The 23,774-nt window shown below is 44.5% G+C and overlaps 1 protein-coding gene across 1 annotated transcript; it reads left to right on the top strand.

The window, feature by feature from the left end:
• Positions 1-5,779: 5,779 nt before the first annotated feature.
• LOC142572234 (pituitary tumor-transforming gene 1 protein-interacting protein-like) lies at positions 5,780-22,028 on the top strand. Its single transcript, XM_075681203.1, has 4 exons — positions 5,780-6,154; positions 8,827-8,882; positions 18,449-18,560; positions 19,765-22,028. The coding sequence occupies exons 1-4, from the start codon at positions 5,998-6,000 to the stop codon at positions 20,028-20,030; spliced, it is 591 nt and encodes a 196-aa protein (XP_075537318.1). The 5' UTR covers positions 5,780-5,997; the 3' UTR covers positions 20,031-22,028.
• The last annotated feature ends 1,746 nt before the right edge of the window (positions 22,029-23,774 follow it).

Genomic DNA, 23,774 nt, shown 5'->3' with positions numbered 1-23,774 from the left:
GCCCTGTTGTTTTTTTTTCTTTTATTTGTTTATTTAAAAGTTCATTGAATTTTGTGATACTGTTGTAGACTCCTAGTGATATTTCAGCATTTACTTTGGCTGACATTGTCGTGGTCATAGGCACAATTCTGTTAAGTGTTTGTGTATCACAAGGAAACCAGTTACACATGGATGCATGTCAAGAGGCAGGTGTCACACGATCAACTTCATGGATTAAATCCTGCGAGATGTATTAAATGATAAATGTATGCCATGTGTCACTGGATGCTACAATTTCTGGCATCCCAGGAAAATGGCATTAGTCTAGCACTACTTTCAGGGTGCCTACACATAAATGTGAGCCGTACACGTGCAGTGATTTCATAGCCCAAGAGCAAAGCTGCAGTGTGCTTTCGTGATGCAAGTGATGCATGAATGGGGTCATACTATAAGGTTCTGGGAGAATGCCTTTGAGCTATTAGCTGAAGTGCACCAAACGCTGCGAGTCCCCTACTTGCCGAGTCAGGAACTGCACGCGCGTTATCAGCATGACAGAGCATTCTTGACAGGAAAGTAGCGAGTGCAGCGTTTTCAAGAAATGGAACGCAATCAAGACAAATGACGATTATTTTTGTGTGGCAAATATACACCTCAAAGAGTGTACAGTCTGTTTCACACTAAGGGAAAAACTTGGAGCACGTTGCATCGCGATGCAGCGAGCGCTGGAGTCTGGCGGCGGCAGCAGCTCACGCGGGCACAGACGCTCGAGGGACGGAGTAGTGATCTGCGTCGTCTGCTAAGCGGCGCGCGCTGGCCGCATTGTCGGGAAACGTGCTACTGTCAGGGGCAGCGCACCAATTTTAGCGTTACGGCGGGAACTGAGCTGATATTCCTTAACGTTGTGCAACGCCAAACTCTGAGCCTTCATTGGCAATAATGGAGTTCCACAAACTTCTTTTGACAGCATGCTTTGTTTGTTCTTTCGAAAGACCCATGTACTGAGTGCATGCACATATATTTCTCCACTGTGTGTGCAACTGTAACACGCAGCAACAAGCCGCAACAAGATGTGCGCGCAACCTGCTCAGTCTCTATTTGACTCGAAAAGAAAACAAAGCACTCAAAATGATAACTATTGTTGCGTTCGACCAGCGGGGGCTGGTGATCTTCGGGCAAACGACCGACGGAAAGACGCCACCACGTCTGCTGCGATGACTCGCTTTGGAAGGACGGCAATACGTCAATCCCCAGCCCATCGGCGCCACCATGGCTGCAGCGGCGACTCGTTTTGTGAGGACAGTGCGCCGGGTCCCCAACGCAAGGGCGCCGAGATGGCTGGACGCAGTCGGCTGAGCAAGTATTGTGTGCAGTGGCGTAGCTAGGTCGTCTGGCACCCGGGGCCCATAGGTCTTCTGTCACACCCCCCCCCCCCCCGGGTGTAGCCGGTGGAAAGAGGGGTGTCTTCAGACGATATGACACCCCCCCCCCCCCACCCTACTGGCCCCTTGCACCCGGGGCCCACGGCCCCCCGGCCCCCCCCTGTTGCTACGCCACTGATTGTGTGTACGCCGTCGCCATCAAGGCCTGTTTGGAGCGCAGGGGAGCTCCTGGAAGATATTTTGGTGGTGCCGTTTCACGCAGCTTAGAAGTCGTCAGTCAATGGACAGATGCGGCGGCCATTGTCTGTGGAGTCGACTCTGGGATAAAAAGGCGCCTGCTCGGGGCAGCACCGTGTCTGCGAGAACCCACACACCTTGGCGTGGTCAGTGCCACCTGTGCGGAAGTGAGTGCATAAACCCTCCCCATCAAAGGCGGGTCGGCTACGATGACTTTGGACGCTCCGAATTGGTCGACGGTGAACTGCCGTTTTTCCTCACCTAGGGATCTAGGGAGGACAGTGTGTATAGGAAGCTTTAGCTCGGGCCCAACTCCGACGTGGCCTATTCAAATACATGTAAAACGCAAAAATGCTTTTCTCAGATAACCCCTGGACCGATTTTAATAAAATTTGATGCATTTGAGAGAGAAAGTTAAATTCTAGTGACTGTTCTAAGCTGAATTTCGATTTAGAGCCTGAATTTTGTTACAAGAATTTTTAAGTTTTTGCAGGTTCAAAGAAAATAGACCTATGAAGTTCATAAATTAGAACAAATATTGCTGTTCTGTAAACGGCATCCGTTAGATCATTCAAAGCGGACAAATTCGATATGTCAATTTATATCTTACGTGAATTTGTTATGTTGTGTACAAGGGTTCTGCAAAAGAGGTATTTCCATATTACAGATTTTTTTCAGATTCATGTGTAACATCAATTTTGTCCGCTTTAGATGCACTATCAAGTGCGATTCACACAATTTTGATACCATTTTTCCTTGCTGAGTTAGCTAGTTGTAAACTTGATAGTCGCGTTTTCTAAAAATTTTCTATTTTCGCCAATTTTTAATAAAAAATTTACAGCCTAATTAAAAAATTCGAAACCAACAGTCATTATATTTTTAGGTTTTTTTTAATGCATCAAACCATCAAATTTGGTGCAGTGGTTGTCGAGAAAATGAATTCTCCTTTTACATGTATTTAGATAGGAGCACCCGAGCTAAGGCTTCCTCTTAAGGAGCCGTTGGCGGCTCCTCAGTGTGCATTCCTCTTTTAGTCATGTTAGACTGATGAACTGTAACGTCCTCAAGTAGATACTGTAAATAAATTCCATATTCCTCGCTCTCCATGAGAACAAGTCTCTCCCTTCAACAACGTCCTCAGCGTGGATAAGTTGGACGACGGCATGGGCCAGCTATCATCTATTTCATGCCCGACCCCAACCATAACAACTGGCTTACAGCCGTGAGACATACTTTGCGACGTGGTGCTGTGTCTGCGGTGAGTGCTTGGTTCTTGCTTTGACTCGGTTAGGCTTCACTTTGTGATTGTTCTGTTTAGAACAGTAGGGAAGCTGGATTGTTGATTGCTAGCTAGGTTGTGTTTACCTAGGTATTTTTAGAAAGCAGGACCAAGGCAGTAAAGCAGCAATCGTGAAGTTAACCCTTTGAGGGTCGAATTATTTTGAAAAAAACTTTCCCAGGTGGTCAAATTACATTATTAAATTGCGGATCTTGAATGTACAAAATGTATAAAGTCGGGAATAAATACTACAAAATAATTAGGAACAGTATTTTGGTGTCGGCATCACTCAGAACTGCAAAATGGTCAATAGTACTTCCGAGCGTGGTACTCCTTGAAACACGGGTCTACGCACAGCGCCTTATCGCAGTCTGCACACCTAAAATGCGTGTCTGTTCTCTTGGAGCGAGGAGTTGTGTTGGCGCACACATGACATCTCTGCGTGCGGCTGCCTTGGGCAGAGGTCTGATGCACCCTCTTGCGTAAGCGCGTTGCCGCGGAGAGCGAGAATACCTCGTGAGCGGTGGTGATAAACAAGCTAAGAGCAGTGCCAATCAAGATAGAAATCAACTTTCGCCGCCTCTGCGAGAGCGTGCCGACAAAGAGAAAAATCACGTTTCGCGCGCCTCCGTTGCGATCATGCGGCGGAACCGAAACCGCGAAAGCGCGTTGCCACTGAGAGCGAGAATACCTCGCGATCGCGAACGTCGCTGAAAAACAAGCTAAGAGCAGCGCCAATCAAGATAGAAATCAACTTCCACCGCCCTGCAAGAGAGTGCCGACAAAGAAAATGACGTTTCGCGCGCCTCCGTTGCGATCACGCGGCGAAACCGAAACCGCCAAAGGGGCGTTGCCGCAGTCTGAGCGATGCGCTGAAGCTAGCAATCAGTTCTGTTTATCTCTCCAAGAACGTAGAGCAAATTTCAAACGCTTCTTATAAGTGCTAAGAGGTGGCAGCACCTCTCGGTGAGCCCGCATCGTCATTATTGCGCGAAATTTCAAACGGAGAGTTGGAACCGTACCCGTACGGAAAAGACCTCGCGGGACAGAAAACCGCCGCCGTACATGTACGGAAAAAACCTTCAAAGGGTTAAGGACACTGCTGAGAGACGAATTGTTGATTGTAGGTGAGCAACTGGGCCTGGAGGTACGCAAGGAAATGCTAAAATCGGAATTATTGCATCTGATTTCCGAACAGGCCAGTGATGAGGACATTGAAATTAAATTAGAACTTTTTTAAGAAAAGAGAGAAACGGGACAGAGAGAAGAACGGGACAGAGCGGAACGCGAGAGAGATCGCGAGAGAGATCGCGAGTTAAGAAAAATGCAACTTGAACTTGAAAGCAAACGTTCGGAGTTGTCTCAAGGAAATGAAGGGGCTCAGGGACGATCAAGTGAGGCAGAATCATACCGCATGGACAAGCTGTTAAAGCCATTTGAGGTCGGGAACGACATAGCTTGCTCTTCGGAAATTTTGAAAGGACTTGCGAGAAGATGAACTTCGGTCCAAGTACACGGCCACAGCGGTTGCTGTCTATGCTGCCGTGTGAAGCTGCGGAAGTAATCGCCAGACTCAGTGCGCAAGATGCATATGATTATGCGAAGGTTAAGGCTAGGCTTCTAAAAAAGGACCGTCTTTCAGCCGAAGCTTTTCGGCAAAGGTTTAGAAGCACAGGCAAGAAGGATAGCGAGGGATATCTGGAGTTTGCATATAGCTTAAAGGCCGACCTAATCGAGTGGTTGAAAAGCGCGGAAGCGTACAAGAGCAGAGACATAATTATTGACTGCATGTGTCCAGAGCAGTTTTACGGATCCGAGCATCCCACCATCTGTGAAGCTGTGGGTGCAAGACAGAGGAAATGTAAACACTGTGGAAAGGGCGGCAGAATTAGCCGAAGAGTACGCAACGCGTAGAAAGCTGAACGCCGAGGACGGTAATTGGGACGGTCGAAATGGACCGCGGAAACCATTTCCATATAAAAGGGGTTCGCAAACTAGACGATCGGAGCCTGTAGACGTGGAGGAAAAGCCCGCAGAAAAGAGCGAGGAGAAACCTAACGGCGAAACTGTACAAAAAGCAGAAAAGAAAATTCGAATCTTTTAGACCGATCCGTTTGCAAGTTTGAAAGTTTGCACCCTTTGGCGAGTATCTTGTCTCCCTGCGATAATCGTGATCTGTCTTGCCCGCAGTTCCTTTCTTTACTGCGAGTCGGTATACTTCCAAGTCGCGAACGGCATGCGCGTTACCAGCCTGATTCTCGACAGGAAAGTAGTGAGCGCAGTGTTTTCAAGAAAGGAATCGCAAGCAAGGCAAATGATGATTAAAGTTGTGGGAGAATAAACATCCCTAAGGTGCAACTGTTTTAAGAGTGAACGTTGGTAATATCCTGCTTCTGCGTACCACAAGGGCCTCATGACGTCACAACCCAGTAGCCCCCTCAGAAACGAAACCGAAGCTGGCCGCGGGGGAAAAAAAAGCTATTAAATTGTTTAGGGTGATCTGAGGCTTGTCACTATTTTTTATAGAGTATATAGGTCTAGGATATTTGTTCAACGCAAGAAAACTGACTAATCAAAAAGCAGATAGGACTTAGAGCAAGACGAAACAACATGAGCGCAATGGAGAAGTCGCTGAAAAATATATAAGCGTGTGCGCTCGTGAACATAGAACAGTGACTTGCGATGAGTTTGCGAAGCATGCGATCACAGACGCCCCCGTTTCTAGATTCAACCATATATAGTTTCATACAATAATATCGTAGGAAACTCTATGGCTATGCTCTATGGATTCAACAGTTCGTGACTCCGAGAACCGCGGTGCGCATCAAGAGCTTGCGTCAAGCCAATGCCTCATTGGTCAAGCCATAGCCTCGGCAGGCTTGCGTAAACTTTTATCACGTGGTCTCTTTCTCTCGCGCGTGTCTGCGAGTTGCCGGAGTTGGCTGGCTGCGCCAGCCCGCGTTCGTGTAGTGTTTTCGCTTGCGCCGAACTTCCTCATTGTGCGTACGACAAGCCAGTTGAAAGCGCTTGCTGCGGGAACGCCTCACCGCTCCCGCATCGATACGAAAAGCGCGATCCTTCGGACGTGTCTGAGTGCTGTGTGGACTGCGTCAAAGCTTAGAAATGTGCAACGTTCAGAGTGCGACGTTGTTTTTCGTTATCGCCTGTTGCGTCTCGCCCGTAGTGTTTACATCTAATTCTACACCTGCGGCAACGACAAACCAAGTGCCAGCCGCGACAACAGAGCCTCCAGTGTCTACTACGATATCCCCGCAAACAGGTAAACTACTGGTAGTAGTACTGGTACTGCTTTGTATCAGTCGGAGTCTTTCACCCTCCCCTTCGCGTTGTACTGAGCTCAATAAGTGTCGGTGAGACCAGAGATATGCCGACTGAAATTCCCTCTTGCCCTCTGCGTTATTATCGCGCTAAAAGCATCCGCCGCAGTGTATCTCGAGCGTACTGTGTGGCATTTCCTTTGACCCTATTGATGACTGAATTGCGAGAAGGGGCCTATGCAACGCCTACAATCTTTCATAACGAAGCGCAGTAGTGCAGATGATTTGAAATTCCACAAAAGCAGCCCTGCAGCGACCTCCCCCCCCTTTTTTTTTTCTTTCCCAGCTATGTCTGCAATCAGAAAATCAGTAGAACACTCGATCGTGGTGACGGTAATAACAACGAGCGAACTTGTGGGTTTTCCCGACTGCGCTGTTAATAGCTTCGATAACTTGCATTGCTACAAATGAAGATCCACCTTTTTTTAATTTTATCGCTTTTGTGTTTGCGTTACATGATGTTTTCGCGTCGGAATCAATCCCGTACACTGTGGTTTCATTCGAAGCCTCAAAAAGCGGAGCGCGCAAACTTTTGACTGACCATGCGCCGCTCTAAGGTTGACTACCGCATAATTCCGCTTAAGCCGCCGTATGTGCGCATCTAGCGCACTGCGCAACACAATGTCTGGTCCTTATTGTGATCGGTCACGGCACGTTTGTGCAATGAAGCTTTGATTGACGTCTGGCCGTGACTAATGGGCGCTTTCCTTCCTGCCATTTGCGCGCTTGAGCCGACAGTCTTGGCTGCGTTCTGGCCTGTTTGCATCCGACAATGCACTCTTGTGACAGTATATTTACAAGCACCATTCAATTGATGCCGTTTGTCGCGGTGGCCCCCTAGCCGTGACATGCATGCTCACCTGTATTAGTAGCATGTAAAGAATCGTCATGACCTTGGCTATTATAAGCGTCATCAGGGAACTGACGAGCGTGCTCGAGTTAAGAGTATACCAAACTTAATGCAGATCAAGCATGTCTATGAGTAATTTTCAGGCACATTTGACTTCACTTGTGAGCGTGCTGAAAAAGTTCAATGCAGATTAACTTCAGTGAGTATCAGAATTACTGTCTCACACGACCGTTGCAAGTAAGCATCACTCAATTTGAAGTTATGAACATAATTTAGTATAGCGTTTCATTACACAACAGTGACTACAAACTCTGGAATGCCTTGTTATAATGGTAAGATGAGCCCATTTTCTACATTACTTTCTCATGCACCTAATAATGCTGCCTTCAAAACTTCCATGAACAGTAGCGTGGAACAATACCGACTGCTACATTTTTGGGGGAATTCACTACCTGTATGAAGCAATGTGCCTATTTCCTCCTAAAGGCTAAAGTAATGGCTGAGCTCATGTGGACATAAAGCTTTCAAGATTTTTACTATTTGTTGCTCGTGTACATACCACATAACATTTTGGCTGTATGGAAAATATACTTGACATGCTCCTGGGAGAGATGTAAGTATGTAAAGTAACTGATGAAGTCTGTAACAAATTGCAGTTGTAAATTCTGAAGAAATACTTACAAAGTGCTTTATGCTAAGAAGCCCTTTATTTAAGTGCTTTGCTTGGCAATTTTTGAGAGCTGCAAGGAAGTCATGGGGTGGATCCATTCACTCTGATGAGGACTTTCTGTAAAATAGTTTATTAGAAAACAGGGACACTCTGTTGCTGTTTTTCAGCCATATGTGCACATCAAATTTTTGTTCTTTCAACTGCGTTCTGTTACTGTGAAGCATGCTATGGTCAGCATCTCGGCATGCAACTTCAGCTGCTTTTGCGATATGCTCATTTAATGTGGACAGGCTTCCATTCACATTATTTTTAGTTCTCTGTCTTTGTTATTGTCTGTCAGAAAGATCTGATGAACGATTACTACTTGAAAGATCTGATGAACGATTACTACTTGGCAACTGTGCAGCTGTAGATATCGCTAAGGCTGCTGGCACTGTGCAAGCGTCCTGTGCCACGCTGCTCTATGCGGGGTATAAGCTTGTAACAGTGGCATTGGGCCAAGCTTGCAGATGTGAAGTACTAGTTCAGCTTCTTTAAGAAATCGAACCTTAGCTGAAAATTGTGCGCTTTTAAAATGGAACAAATTTTGAGAACATGTTGCACTAATAAATGGAGAAACGCTGTTGGCATCAAAGCCTGTCTTGTTATACTAGGGCTTTTTTTTTTTTTGCTATACTGAATTTTTCTACTTGCATGTACTGTACCCAAACTTATGTATTGTTTTGCCTACTTTGCATAATTGATCATGAAATGAAATAATCGTTAAAATGTACAACCTCTAGCTGGGATTACCTAACAATTCCATTACAATCCATTTACTTTTAACACTACATGAGTGGTCTATTTGTCCCACTAATAACATCAATGTTGTTTCTCTCAAGCAGCAGTTGTAATAATTTACCAACATTGTGCTTTTTTGCTATGAAATGCCTGCAATGTGATATTGCATTAGAATTTGCAAGTTGTTCTCTTGTATGTACTCAGAAAACTTGGTTTCCAGAGCCAACAGTCATGTTCTCACTTTTAGTGTCTTGCTCTTTTGCATTTGCTGAGCTCGTGGCAAGGCTGTTGACATCTGTTATTTTGTTTTTCAGCATGTGCTCAGAAGACAAACACATCTTGTTCCGACTGCTTAGCAGCTGGCACAGGGGTATGTATGTGAAGTGAGCTTATTGATTGCATAAAATGTACTGACGTCTTAACTTTTAGGAAGTGTCTGCAGCGTAGGTAAGCAAACTCTTTGTACAAAGTGCTCATGCCCAAAGGAGACAACAAAGGAAATTTTTTGCAGAACTTGTGTGAGTAGCACAACATATTCTAAGGGAAGAACACTAATATGGAAACGAAGTACCAACAAAAAATTTTTTGTTCGGAATATTGCAACACCTTTTGCTTTGCTGTATCACCGTATGTTTTCCTTCAGTGACCAGAGTTGGCGAAACTTTCTGGCCTATATTTCCTTTTTTCATGCTAAAATTTCATTTTCCTCACCATTGTTTTGTAAGTGTTAATTTAAGCTGCATATTGCAATTACTATGGAAACTGCATAAGTCACCATTTAAGCGGTTTACATTAATAAAACAGACAGATCTTGAAGTGCACCAGCACACACAAAAGAGAATGGAAAAAAGCAGACAGAACAGGGTTTCATACTCCATGCTGTTTACATGGTTAAACATTTAAGACTTACTCTAAATTTAAAAAAAACTTGCATTAACTGGATGTTTAAAGCAAGTTTAAGATATGTCGCTCTCACGCAGTAAGTTAACTAAATGCAGAATATTATGAGATATTCTGTGATTGTGCGATACTTTTTTTTTCAGTGCTTCTAAAATGTTAACAATAAACATGCAAATGGCAAAACATTGCTTTCACTTTTGCACTGCTCCGTCGCTGTATTAAACACTTGTGCTTACCATGCCTCAATGTGGTACAAACCCACAACTAGTCATGCGTTGACCTACTGCACAGTAGATAGAGCAGTATATGGATGTTTATTTTTAAATAACATGAAAAGAAAGGAAAAGAAATTACTGCTGACCATTATATCCAGCCTTAAAGTGTGCCATGAAATATACAGGTGTTACAGTTAACAATTTTTCATAAGTGTGTGTGCTCAGGATAATCTTGATCGTAATACCAATGCATTTTTAGCAGATTTTACTGAAAGATATCTCGAAAGTGTCACTAGTCTTAGGATTTCTGCTAAGTAGACATGACTTCGCTGCTGCTTGACTTTAATTTTGCATTTGGAACGTGTGCCCTATAGTGGACAGTTAAGAAGTTAATTAGGGAACCTTTTTAAGTAGCTACTTGGATATTGTGATTTGTCAAGCAAGTAGTGTTTGCCTCTTAAGGTAAATCACCTGAACAGGCTGAATTGCACTATATGCTTCATGCAATTAAAAAAAAAATATTTGAGCTAAAAAATATGGTATACTATTGAAGCAATCTTAGCAGAGCTGTAGAGCTCGTTATTCCCCAATTTCTTTTTAACAGCCTTTCAGTAGCGCCTTAGCAGATGAAGCAGACACCTGCTAGTCAGCAGTTAGACCTCGATATAACGAATTACAATATAACAAATTATTTAACTTTTTATAACTTCTTGTCTGTGTAGCTAAGTATGTTTATATCCGATTTCAATATACTAATGATGTTTCACTGCCGTGGATGCAGATAGTCAGATAATTGATTTACATGTGGTTGCTTGTGAAAGCACGTCTCAAAGTGTGTGCCGCGCGACACACAGCGGCCACCACCTCACCGTGTGGGAGCAGAACAGGGTGAGCAAGGCCCTCGTGAGGGTAGCGATTTTCTGCTGGTGACATATTGCCTCTCTTGTTGGTTCTTTCGTTCCTTCCCCGTCTGTGCTGCCTGACCCGACTGGCACAGACAGTTGAGGCAACCTGCTGCTCTCTATTCTATCGCCCCCCTCCCCTCCCCGCAAGCGCTAGGGATGAATGGATGAATGTAATTAACGTCCCCTTTGGAACGGGGCGGTGGGTTGCGCCACCAAGCTCGCGCTATTATACTGCCTAATGTCCTACCTAGGTTAAACAATAAAAAAAGAAAAAAAAAAGGACACCATGAACTGCCACAACCAAATTTTCTGATCCACCATTGCGAACTATGCTTTTGTATGTCTCCGTCTTTTGTTGTTTCCCTACTACCACCAATCCTCCAATCGCCTCTTACTCGCGGATGGATGGGTGGATGGATGGGTGGATGGATGGATGGATGGATGGATGGATGGATGGATGGATGGATGGATGGATGGATGGATGGATGGGTGGATGGGTGGGTGGGTGGGTGGGTGGGTGGATGGATGGATGGATGGATGGATGGATGGATGGATGGCGCCACCAAGCTCTTGCTATTATACTGCCTAATCTCCTACCTAAGTTGAAAAATAAAAAAATAAAAAGATAAACATTATAAACTCCCACACCCAAATTTTCTGATCCCCTATTGCTAACTGTGCTTTTGTGCGTCTCCGTTTTTTGTCGTTTCCCTACTTTTCGTCCACCAATCCTCCAATCGCCTCTTACTAATGCCTATTGCGGACACGTTTACTTTTCCACTGCTCCCTCTGAACCCAAGGGCTTCAAGGAGGCCAGTGGTGCCTAAATCGCCCGCTGGGAAGACGTCTTCACATTCCAATAAAACAGGCTCCATAGTTTCCCTAGCTTTACCGCAGCAAGCACATGCTTCTTCTTTCTTCTTATAGCTCGCTTTATAGGTGCGTGTTCTAAGGCATCCCGATCTCGCTTCAAAAAGTAATGAGCTTCCCTTTGAGTTATCATAAACTGTTTCTTTCCTGATTTCGTTTTTCCTCTTAAGTAGTACTCATGGCAGGTTTCCTTTCCATTGCCGCCACCCATGAGATTATTTCAGCCTCTCTGACTTTCCGCTTGACCGTGTTTGTTGCTGTGTTGCCCACCCTACAGGCCACATACTTTCTGGTAAGCTTCCTAGTTCTTTTCCTCCACTGTGAATCAATGTTTTTCCGGTACAGATACCTGAACACCCTCCCAGCCCATTTACTTTCTTCCATATTCCTCAGCCGTTCTTCATACTCACTTTTACTGCGAGCTTCCCTCACTTCAAAACTAGTCCAGCCCATATCACCCTGCACAGCTTCATTTGTAGTCTTCCCGTGAGCGCCCAATGCGAGGCGACCCACTGACCTTTGGTTCCCGTCGAGTCCTGATTGTACCCCTGATTTAAAGCAAACGAACGCATTTCCAAAAGTAAGTCCTGGAACCATTACACTTTTCCACATACTCCAGAGCACCTCATACCTATTGTATCCCCATAGCGCTCCATGCTTCATTATGGCTGCATTTCTCTTCCCCTTCACTGTTACTGTTTTTTTCCTGTGTTTCCATATATCTATTGCCTTCGGTTCGCTATACACCAAAGTATTTATATCCTTTTAGCCGAGGTATTTCCTGGCCCGGTATTGCCGTGGTCTGCTCACTGTTTTCATTGAATACCATAACACCTAATTTTCGAACACTAGATATCAAACCTAAATTCTTGCCTTCCTGTCCACAGATATTAGCCAGACATTGCAAATCACTTTGCTTGTTATCTAGTAACACAACGTCGTCCACATAAAATAAACCTCGAAGCTGCTCCTCTACTACTGTACCCGCCTGTTTGTGTGAGAGATTAAACCCGATATTACTTCCTTCTAGCACCTTCTCCATCCTCACCATGTACATCATAAACAGCAGTGGGGATAAAGGGCACCCCTGCCTCAGTCCCTTGTTGATATCAACTTTCTCCTCACTCCTCATCCCTTCCCATTCAATGCAAGTGGTATTTTCTAGGTAAATCTCTCTCAAAAGCTGTAGACAATCGTTGCCTAAGCCTTTCCCTTCCAGAATATCCCACAAAACGTTGCAGTCTACGTTATCATACGCTCCTGTAATGTTTAAAAAGGCCACACGTAACGGTCTGCTTTCTGCTCTTGATATTTAAATACACTGAGTAAGAACATATAAGTTATCATCCAACGCCTACCTATTCTAAAGCCTTTCTCAAGTTCTCCCAAAATTCCATTATTCTCTGCCCATGCTTGAAGCTTTAATTTGATTGCCTGCATTGCTAGCCTGTATATTACCGATGTAATGGTCAACGGTCTATACGAGTGAATTCTATCTTTCTCCCCCTTGCCTTTATAAATTAAATTCACTCTACTTTATCGCCAACTGTCTGGTATTCGTCTATCTTTTAAAGTTTTTTCCACTGTTTTCACCAGAGCTTCCCTACTTTTTACTCCTACTTCATTAATCAGCCAAACGGGATTCTCGTCTATCTCTGTGGCTGTGCGCTTAGGAATTTTCTTTTCGGCTTTCTTCCAGTTGAAATTTGTTAGCACTAACTCCTTTTCCATCTGGTTCTTTGTCGTGCTCTCTTTTCTTTAAATACAACCTCGTCATTGCGTTGGAAAGATTTGGCTGTTATTTTTCGGATGTAATTTAATGTCGCTTCCCCTTACAGTTTGTTTCCATCTTCGTCTAGGATATGTTGTTGTATTGTTGTTGACTTCCTGCCTAATAAATTTATGTGGTTCCAAAATATTCTAGGTACAGCCTTCTTTTTCTCACGTGTTTCTGACAAGCAAAGTTCACTTTCACCTTTTACCTTTGCTTGCACCAGTATTTGAGCAATAGATTTTTTCTTCCGGTATATTTCCCATTTACTGGCTACTTTATCCTGCAGCAACTGTGCTTTTTTTTACCTGCCTGTGCTCTCGGGATGCTTTCTGTCATTCGGCGATCACTTCTTGTATTTCCCTGTTCCACCAGCTTTTCGGTTTCTTTCTTCCTTTCCAACGAGCATGTTGTTTCTCTTTCTATATTTCTCTCGTTATTACACTTAGAAGCTCACTATAATCCCACTGTTTACATGGCCATTTGTCAACTTCTTCCTTGACTCTTGCGACTATATTTGTTATTTGTTCAGCATTCAAATTTGGACTGGCCATATTATACTCCTTGCTCTCTTTCTCAACTACATATCCCATCTTCAAACTGATGTGTTTATAGTCACTCCCTTTGCTGCTATACCCTTCCTCATCAATGTCCATTTCTCTCAATTTATCATGAAATCCTTCTGTCATCAAACAGTAATCAATGGCCGACTGCCGGTTTCCCACTTCGCACATGATCTGCCCTTCACTCTTAAACCCTGTATTCACGATAATGAGGTTATGTTACACACGAAGATCTAGCATTGACTTCCCCTTGTTTTTGGTATAGCCTCTAGATCCTGTATGGGGTCATTCATGTCACCTAATAGGATAATTTCGGCATCATTCCCGAAACCCTTAATATCTACTTAGGCATTCCACTAACTCTTGATTCGTCTCTGTGCAATTATTGCCGGTCCACAAATACATTACACCCAGCCAAGTTCTCTCCACTCATTGTACCTGATAGCCAAAGATGCTTTTGACATTTTGAATTTACTCTTTTCCATTTGGCTCCCTGATGGATGAGCATTCTGACTCCCACTCTCTTTCTTCCCGACTTAGTTCTGTTGCACCCTTCCCAAACATAATTATCAATCGCTGGTGGCTCTTCCGTCTCTCTAGGTGTGTTCCTGTTACTGCATACACCCCTATTTGTTCTCTATTTAACCGCGCCTCAATCTCTGCCCACTTTTTCTTTCTTCTGCCGCCATGCATGTTTACGTAGCCTATTGCATGGCCAGCTGTCTTTCTTGTTTTCCTCCTTTTTCTGTTATTGACGGTGATGCTATTCTGAGGTTCCCCTAGAAGACCTTCTTCATTACTACCTACTCTGGCCTCCTGAGAGCCTGTGAGCCCCCTAAAAAAGCAACAGCGTGACTAGCAAGTCGCCAGCCCACTTGTCGTCCAAGCCTGTAATTGAAGTGGATCCCGTCTTGTGCAAAACCATCACACCTTCTCACTTCTCAGTTTACTTCGAGAACCTCGAAACCTTTCTCTCAGCTCATTTTCCATATCGCCTCGTTAGCAGCCACTACGGCTCTTTGTACGTGACTGTCACATACAGGCACCTCAGGCACCATGCACACCGCGATCTGCACCTGAGGGGACGGCTTGCACAAGTCGTCTACACCCTTCGCCGAGTGCTGGACTAGTCCTGTCCCTTTCCTGCTTAGGACGTCATTTAGCCGACCTGCTGGTATGACAAGGTTGCGCACATGGGCATTTTCCGTGAAGGTTGCTTTTGCTCGCTCCATGACAGAACCCAGTGTCTGCCCTGGAAATGTCCCTACCGACACTCTTTTATGGCCTTTCACCCTCTCCACAATTGCTTCTGAACACCTAGCCAGGTTTGAGCACCACCAGGGGGTGTTGGTTTGTGTCGCCAGCTATAATCACCATTTTACTCTCTCCCTGCTTCCCTTTGTCCTTTCCCGCGTGATTCGGAAAATCACGTAGGGGATTGCAGCACCACTTATCGACGAAGTTGGGAGATACATGCGACAGCATATCGCCTCTGAGATCCGGACATCTCGGAGGCCGTGGTCGATAGATTGTACTGATTTTGCCACGTACAAATAATACGCATTCCTGGCATTCAATGCACTGCCTCTCGCACTTTTCGGATGCATATGCAAAGCATCGCGAATAGATAGAATCACTTAGGCGCACTATGTATGCGAAATTTAAAGCGTAATCGAATAGCGACCCACACGTAAACTACGCTATCGTGCTGTACTAAAACTCGCTTTCTGAAAAATTTGTTTACGGAATGGTAACGCTAGTTCCCTTAACCCTGCTATTACGCTAACATTAAATTAAAGCTGTCTAATGCGTCGCGCATTCGTATCGATGCATTCTATGCCACGTGTATCCGAGCGTGGGCTGCGTCAGTGCCCAATTTTTTATTTTTGTTGTTGTGGACAATTCTCTGTGGATGTGGACGATAGCAGTGATAAGCATGAATAGCAGTATGGGCACCCTGCAATGAAGTTTACCTGTACATGTCGCGCCACCTAGCAGCGGCAGCGAGCACCCGCACGTAGGCCTTCACCATCATTTCACCTTTGTCCATGGTGCGTTCAGGCCCACCTGAAAGCCTGCTTTTCCAGTTTTCCAATGGATTCACCACAACCTCTTGGCAGCTCCTCCATGAGAAGTGTGAACAAAAAGAACAAGCGCAAATACTGCTGCGTTAAGGATTGTCACAACCGCGAAGGGGATGTCGGTATCAAATTGTACCACTTCCCTTCAAAACCGTGAAGCAACCTGGTGGCTGAAATGGATTGTCGCAGCTCATGTTGGTCTTGCGAATTTCTGGTAAACAAAATAAGACGTAAATGCAAGAAGAAAAAGAAAAAAAAGAACCAGCACCGGCATCCGTAAAAACGCACAATAAAGCATCAACTGCATAAAACGCATGAGCTGATTCCTGTTGTTGTGAATCAGTTTAGATAGTTGTTTAGCTCATCTTGCTCCGAAAGAAATGCGCAGTGGTTGTTACGTGTCAAATCTAGCTTCATAAGTGCTCCGTGCTTCTTCCTGTGCCAAGAGCAAGACGCGAATGCTGGAACCGAGCTCATTCATGCCGATGTTTTCTTTTGCTTAGAACAACAGAACTAAGGATGGAATACACTGCAGCAAACGTCGACTATTCGAAAATTAGCATTTCTCTCACGCACATTAGCGCATATTTAATTTGTTCAATGTTCACATTGTTTACCCTCAGCTGATTGCTCTCTATGATGCTTCAGAGGTAATGCCCTCTCACATTCGAGCCCGAACGACAATGCCAGAATATGCTCGAGGCACTTTGTCAACGGGAAAAAAGGCACTTACTTGCCAATTTGCCAAAACCTCTACAATTGTGAGGTGCAAGGCATGCTCCAAGTAATGAAGCGACAAATGACAGTTGAAAGACATCCACGGCCATATTTGCTCACTTGTGGCATAAAATAATGATCTGTTAACTCACTTTGAGTTCGACTTCGTAAACATGCCTGCTTTGTTGTGACAAATACTTCGCGACCTGCGGTGGTTGCTTAGTGGCTGTGGTGTTGGGCTGCTAAGCACGAGGTTGCGGGATCAAATTCCAGCCACTGCGGCCGAATTTCAGTGGGGTCAAAATACCAAAACAGCCGTGTACTAATTAGATTTAGGTTCATGTTAAAGAACCCCAGGTAGTCCAAATTATTCCGGAGTCCCCCACCACGGCATGCCTCCTAATCATATTGTGGTTTTGGCACCTAAAACACCATAATTTAATTTAAGCACCTAGCTGTGATGTCCGTGCTGTTTACTTCTTTGACAGGATATACATGGCTGTAGTCGTAAATTTGACGTCCTTTCTCAACCGTCGGTGGTCTAAAATGGGCCTCGTTGTTTTCAATTGTTAAAACCACAATTTATAACGACCGACAGGTTTCAAACGAGCGCTGCAAAAGCATGCCTCTGTAGCTGTGGTCTCCTCAGTGTTTCACGCAACTGACACGGTGACGTCGATGGCTGGGCCGGTCGCTGCACTGCCAGACCACTGAAGGGAGCACATTGTACTAATCATTTCTACATCTAAAGAGTCCAAGTGCAATAAGATCATATGGCACCCCGTGCGCCAGGTGCTGTGAGTGCGAGGGCAAGCCAAGAAGGATGGTGGCTTGATCAGCAGGCCCGTGCACTCTGCTTTATGACTTCATGCTAATTGGATGACATTTCCATTGCCAAGCCCGAGATGATGAAAGCGGTGTCGTCAAAAATCACCGTGGCTTACCAACACCTTGACAGCGCAAGGCCTGTGAACTCTGCTTGATGACATCATGCTACTATGCCCCAAATTTCTTTTGCGAAGCCCAACGTGACGAAAGCAGTAACGTCAATATCACCGCGGCTTACTAGGGAGCATTGATTCTATGCCAGTTTAGCCAAACAGCATGGCATCATGGAATAAAGTGGCACCGGTCCTCCCGCGCACACAAGCGGGGTAGTCAGCAGCGCGGTAACGAGATCAAGCGCTTGCTGGGGGTGTCCTCTGATATTGTTGACCCTCTCCAGGCTACACTATCAGCCGCGGCGGTGGTGGTGTACACACGAAAGCTTACAGGTTTCGCTTATGCCGCAGATATGAAGATGTCGTCGACACAACATGAAACTATCTTTGGTCACCGACTCTAAAATTCAACGTAATTACTTAATTTTTCTCGTTGAAAATAGTTTTTTCTTCCCCATTGCCCCGTGATTCAGAAAACTTTATACCCCCCGTTCATCTACGAAAAATCAGCCGGCAATGTACTTATTTGCATAAAAAGTCGAATATAAATACAACAAAATTTCAACATAACAAATTAAGGTGCCCATTTTAGTGACTTAATTATATGAAGGTGTAAGTGTACGATATAAATCCCAGCATGTTGCCTCCATGATATTCAGTAGACTATGGACTCTGCTCAATCTTAGAGGTCATGCTCAGGTGCAGCATAGTTCTCAGCATTTTAGGTTCTGTTTAATTTCTAGCAAGCGGTAATCGCGGAGCTTTAGGTGTTTTAGTGAGTTTAGTTATCAGTTAAAACTTCAGTTCGTTCTAGCTTTTTGTGGTGCATTCACTTGAATTTCTAATGTGAAATTTGCGCTGAGGCTGCTCTGTATCTCTTGATTCAGCGTCCTAAGTTTTCTTCCAAGAGTGCTTCAGAAGTGAGGCGCTGCATTTTTTTTTCTGAAGTTTCCTTTCTGGTTTGCCTTTCTAGTGTTACTACTGTTCTACAACAAGAATATGTGGCTTCTATCCATACAAGAGGCTAATCCCAAGCCATGATGAGTGTGCCTACTTTTCAGAAGTGTACTGGGGTGTCTGCTTCAGTAAGTTTCCCTGCTTTTGCTCTCTACATTTAGATAGTGATATTTTCCACTACACTGTTCTCTCCCCTTCTCTGTACTATTTTCCTTTTTACTAATGCACGGACTATATTACAGATCTCTGTAATGGATCCATATCCAGCACGAAAATATATTCGTTATGTCCAATATTCCTCCGATAAGCATATGTTTGTTACCTTCTGATACTTGTGAGACACATTTTAGATTGACTTCATTATACACGTTAATGCATTAGATACATGTTCATTGTATAGATATTCCACCGTAGGGATGCTCCTCATAGATAGGATGCTGTGACATTCTACATTTGGACATGATGCAGCAGTCAAATCCTGGCTTCTGCAGTTGGATAGCAATTGACGCATAATAAATGTGAAGATGTTCTTTTAGTTAAGTGCATAATAAGTAAACCCAGCTTGTTAGAACCAGTCTGTCACCTACTGCAGCATGTCTTGTAGTGTGCTGTGCAGCTTTTAGACCCTAACAGTTATTACTTGTAAGCAATATTTAGTGCATGCTATAGCTATTGTGGCATGCCACGTCTTGGTTCGGGTAGGTGCAAACACCAGCAGTAAGAGGGAAGCTTTCAAACCATGTGAAAACTGTCGAAACATGTAAGTGTTTTATATGCCAGCAGTTGGCAGGCTTGACATTCGTTAGCCTCGAAAGAAATGTAGTCACAGCCAGTTGCCGATCGTTGAACACTGAGACATGCAAGCTTCTACGATGTACCACTTAGCAAAATTTTGTTATAGCCTTGAGACTGTTTGTTGTAATGTGCAGACAAGCAGCAAGATTGGAAGCCAAGTGTACATTGCAACATAGGGTGATGTTGAGAGTGCAGGTGAAAAGTGCAGCTGCTTACAGTGAGTTTCGACTTATTCTTTGTTAACTGCCATTTCGATTGGTAATTGGTGCAAAAAGCTTTCAAGAACTTTCCTGAGATGTTAAATGTCTTCTTTCCCTCAGACGTATGTTATGTGAGTACATGCGCACACACATGTACTCATTTTACATCTTGTCATCTGTTTAGGTTCTATATTGGTATTATACAAGTGACTGTGGGAGGCATAAAAATCTGCAGCTAGGTTCTTGTACCTTTTGGCATCCGGGTTCCTGCTTGAAAACTACAGCTCGGCATCCTACTTCACTGCTTGTGTTGGTCATTATATTTTCTTCAATACAGTTTCCCTACAAGGAACCGTGATTGCTATCAGCGTGGTCGTCGGCACTCTGTTACTGGCACTAGTGGTGTGCTGTTGCTGTTGCTGCCGCAAGCGCCAGAACAGCAAATGGCTGCGTGACATGGCTAGCATGGAAGAAGAGCGGAGGCAGCGTCAGGAACGTGCAGACGAGCGACGAGCTGAGCGCAAGACACGCAACGATGACATCCGACGCAAATACGGCCTTGTCCGAGACGAGACCCCACCTTACACTCGTTTTGACCACTGATTTTTCTCCTTCAAGCAGCATAGCACAATGGAGTGGCCGTTGCACTATGAGCTCTATCTTGGGCAGTCTGATCTGCCATATAAACCGGCTAGCACGCTAGAGGTGTAACAGCAAACAGCCCAGCCACAAAAGGCGCAGCTTTGTTTTATGGCACGTGCTTTCACCGTGCATATTTGAAATGCTGATGTACATTCAGCAAACTGGAATGACATGGTAACTCAACTTGCTGCACCCTTGCCTCAGTGAAGACAAAGTTTCTTTCCTGAAGTGAGCAGTTTTATGCGCCTTTGGCCCAGTCGTGGCTGAAGACTAGAAAAGCATGTGTGAATTGCACATGTGCACCTGGCTGCTTTAGAGCTACTGTTATTTTGCAATTTCCTTTTGTACGGTACCTTTGTGGTTGCGTCATCAAATTCGTCAGTGAAGGCAACCAGAGATTGAGAGGTTGTAATATGAGGTTAGATGAAGAAGCAAAGAAAGGCTTATAGGACTATCCTGTGCACTTTAACCTCAAATTTTTGTTGCAGAAGGGCAGTGTGACACAAACAACCTGTGGTGTGTGCTTTTTTATGATTAAATGTACACTGATGATAGTGCAAATTTTTAAGAATACCTGCAGAGGCCTTGAGTACCTTCAGATTAAAGCCCAAGAAAAGGGAGCCTGTCGTGTGTTCAGCACCCCTCTTAATTTTTTTTCTGCCTCTTGCAGCTCATTTTTAAAGTGATTATGGGTACTTAGTTTTGTTGTTGCACTTACACAAGCTTTGAGGAATTCTCAGGTGTATGTTTCATATGCATTGTTCAGTGTGTGTTGTTATTACACATTCCTAGGCACAGTGGCCTTGTTGCTGTGTGCTTCTACAAGTGGAGCCTTCTCTTTCTTAATAGAATTTTCAAGGAGTTTTACTGCATACAGCCTACATGCAGTGCCTTTGCTCTTGTCACCAGTGGTATGTTAATATTTGTTTAAAAATGCTTAGCAACCTACATTTAACATGACCCATGCATTCCAACTGTAAAAAGTGTTTGGCAAGGCAGTTGCTGCTTAATTAAAGTTTCTTGTTTTCACTAAATTTATTGTTTTGTTCTGCTGCTATTGTCAGTCGCTCCACTTTTTTTTTTCTCCTTTTTTAGTGGCAATGTGTCTTTCAGTGGACCTGGAATGTTGGGATAAGGCTGCGTAATGTTGGGTTTCTTGAATGTAGTTGAAGCTGGCTGTGCTGCACCCTAGGAAAAGAAAGAAAGAACAAAGATTTAATATGGGCAAAATTTTGTTTTACAGCATCACAAAATTTGACTAAAAGGTAGTAAAGGACTCAAGAAACTTTTATCAAAATTATGAAATTTACAAGAACAGATGAACAAAGTAGGTGCTCATATTCTGATCACCAGATCCTGAGCAGCACATTTTATCTCTTTGAATAGACAGTTGTTTGTTGTGCAGGCATCTGTGAAGTGACCATCATGCGAGCCAGTTATGAGTTTTCTCATTGTCATAGTAGTAGCATTCTTTATAAACCCAGATATGCAATCTTTTGGTTGCAATGTTGTTATTGATACATACGAAATTCTGTTATACCATATGCCCCTGCATATTGTGGGCTATCTGGAGAAGATAACCGAGCACAAATGATCTTGTGGTGAAAGGATTTCTTTTTTTTTTTTTTTTTTGCTGCCTGCTGATCTCTCTATAGCTGAAAAAGAAAATGGCATGGTGCTCTTTCATCATTTATCACGTGTGTTCCAAAAGCTATCATATGGTGTACTGTGATCTCTGTACAGGGTGCATGTTTTGTTGGATGCTAGGGGACCTGTGTGCACTGCAAGCGATATCCACTTGTGAATGTTTGCATCAGCACCAGACACTTTGGTAGCAAGATAAACAGGAAATGACCCCTGCTACAGAGAAACATCGAACTACAGTGACTTCTGTTTCAAAAACAAAAAGGGAGAGGGGGATAATTTCCTAGGAATAATAAAGGTATTCCGCTGTTCTCACCGGTGTCTTGACATGTAGCATTTTTATGTCCACTAAACATTCCTGTGCCCTTGTTCCTTCTTCAGGCTTATGCAGTTACGTTGTGACTGACATTGAACAAGTAGCTCCGTAAATCTATTTCATAGAATTTCGTTTGCCAAAAGTAAAGTTTATAGCTCGCCCAGCCAAATCTTTTCTTTAAGACTTGGGTTCTTTTCCCATAACCCGCAACTGGAATGAAGTGGGGGCGTTAGCCGAGCGTGTGCGCTGTATCAAGATGTCGCTACTGCCTCGCACACTGCGTCGCGATTGTGCGAACGCAGAAATGATCGTCTTCGAGTAGGGTACAGCGATTGCCGGATTCGGAAGTAGGACCCTGAGGGAAGGAGCACCCCTTCCCCAAGACATAAACACCACCCTCCTCCTTGTCGTTCCCTCTCCTGTGCTATGATACGCCTACAACGAGTGTCAGCTCCGAGCGCTCTCATCCTTCCTATCTCTGCCATCTTTCCGTCCCTTCCACACAGTGCTGACTGTGTCGGCCGGCCCACGTTAGACAGTTACGGTGCGGTCAGCGGGCTTTTATCATCTTTGTCAACCAATATCTCGTCTCTCATGGTGTAAAACTTACGACTTCTTAAAAAGGGACGCAGTTCTTATCGAGGATGTTAACGAACCGTTCCCTGCAGATTTCTAGGCACGTCACTAGGTGCCTTGGACGCCATGCAGTGTATTGCGATACGTAGCGTTGTGTTCGGCACTGACGAACTGTCGCAGTGGATTATAGTACGAGCCCAAGCAGGTTGCATGGCCTCATACAATCGCCGACCAATAATTCGGGCTCGACGGGGTCCGCCGGAACGTGTCCGAATAATCGGGTATCCGAAATACAGGATTCGCCCCAGAAACAAGGGATTTTATTCCACAAGTGGCTAGAAAATTCGTGGCGCCGCAACGTTCATATGAGGACGGATTGCCAGCGAAGCTGTTTAGGCTGCATACGTTGTGAAATCATACATTTTTTAATACGGCCCCACACTACGCCGATACAAGCGCTGCCGCGGTCACTGTGCCTCCCATGCATATGCCGCAACCGCTGCTGCAGCCACGCTGGCACCACCGACGCGCGTGACATTATAACCACATAAGTCCAGGCAACGTGCACAGGCGCCGTCGCCACACTCTTCCCCCTCTCATTATTCGTCAAACGGTATTTAAAACAAAGCACATGAAGGCCAACTTGCTAAACTAAGTGCACTGTCTAATATATATATATTCCCGGCCACGGCGGCCGCATTTCGATGGGAGCGAAATGCGAAAACACCCGTGTACTCAGATTTATGTGCACGTTAAAGAACCCCAGGTGGTCGAAATTTCCGGAGTCCTCCACTACGGCGTGCCTCATAATCAGAAAGTGGTTTTGGCACGTAAAACCCCATAATATATATATATATATATATATATATATATATATATATATATATATATATATATATATATATATATATATATATATATATATAATCCCGAGAGGCTGTTGCCACTTCGTCTTCACCGTCGACGACATTGTCGTCTTTTCCCACCGTTACACGACCCCCGGCTGGATAGGCACCGTCCCGGTGCTACAGACGTGGCCATCGGTCAGGGCACAGTACGGCTTAAGCCAAGAGACGTGTACGACGTCAGGTGATGTGGAACGGGGTGGCATGACGGAGGTCACATAGATTATCTTGTGACATTGTTCACTTGACGTAGAACGCGGTAAA

This window comes from Dermacentor variabilis, chromosome 2, assembly GCF_050947875.1.
Source record: "Dermacentor variabilis isolate Ectoservices chromosome 2, ASM5094787v1, whole genome shotgun sequence".
Taxonomy (NCBI): domain Eukaryota; kingdom Metazoa; phylum Arthropoda; class Arachnida; order Ixodida; family Ixodidae; genus Dermacentor; species Dermacentor variabilis.
Note: the sequence above shows the minus strand (reverse complement) of the source record. Positions and strands in the feature narration are given on the sequence as shown.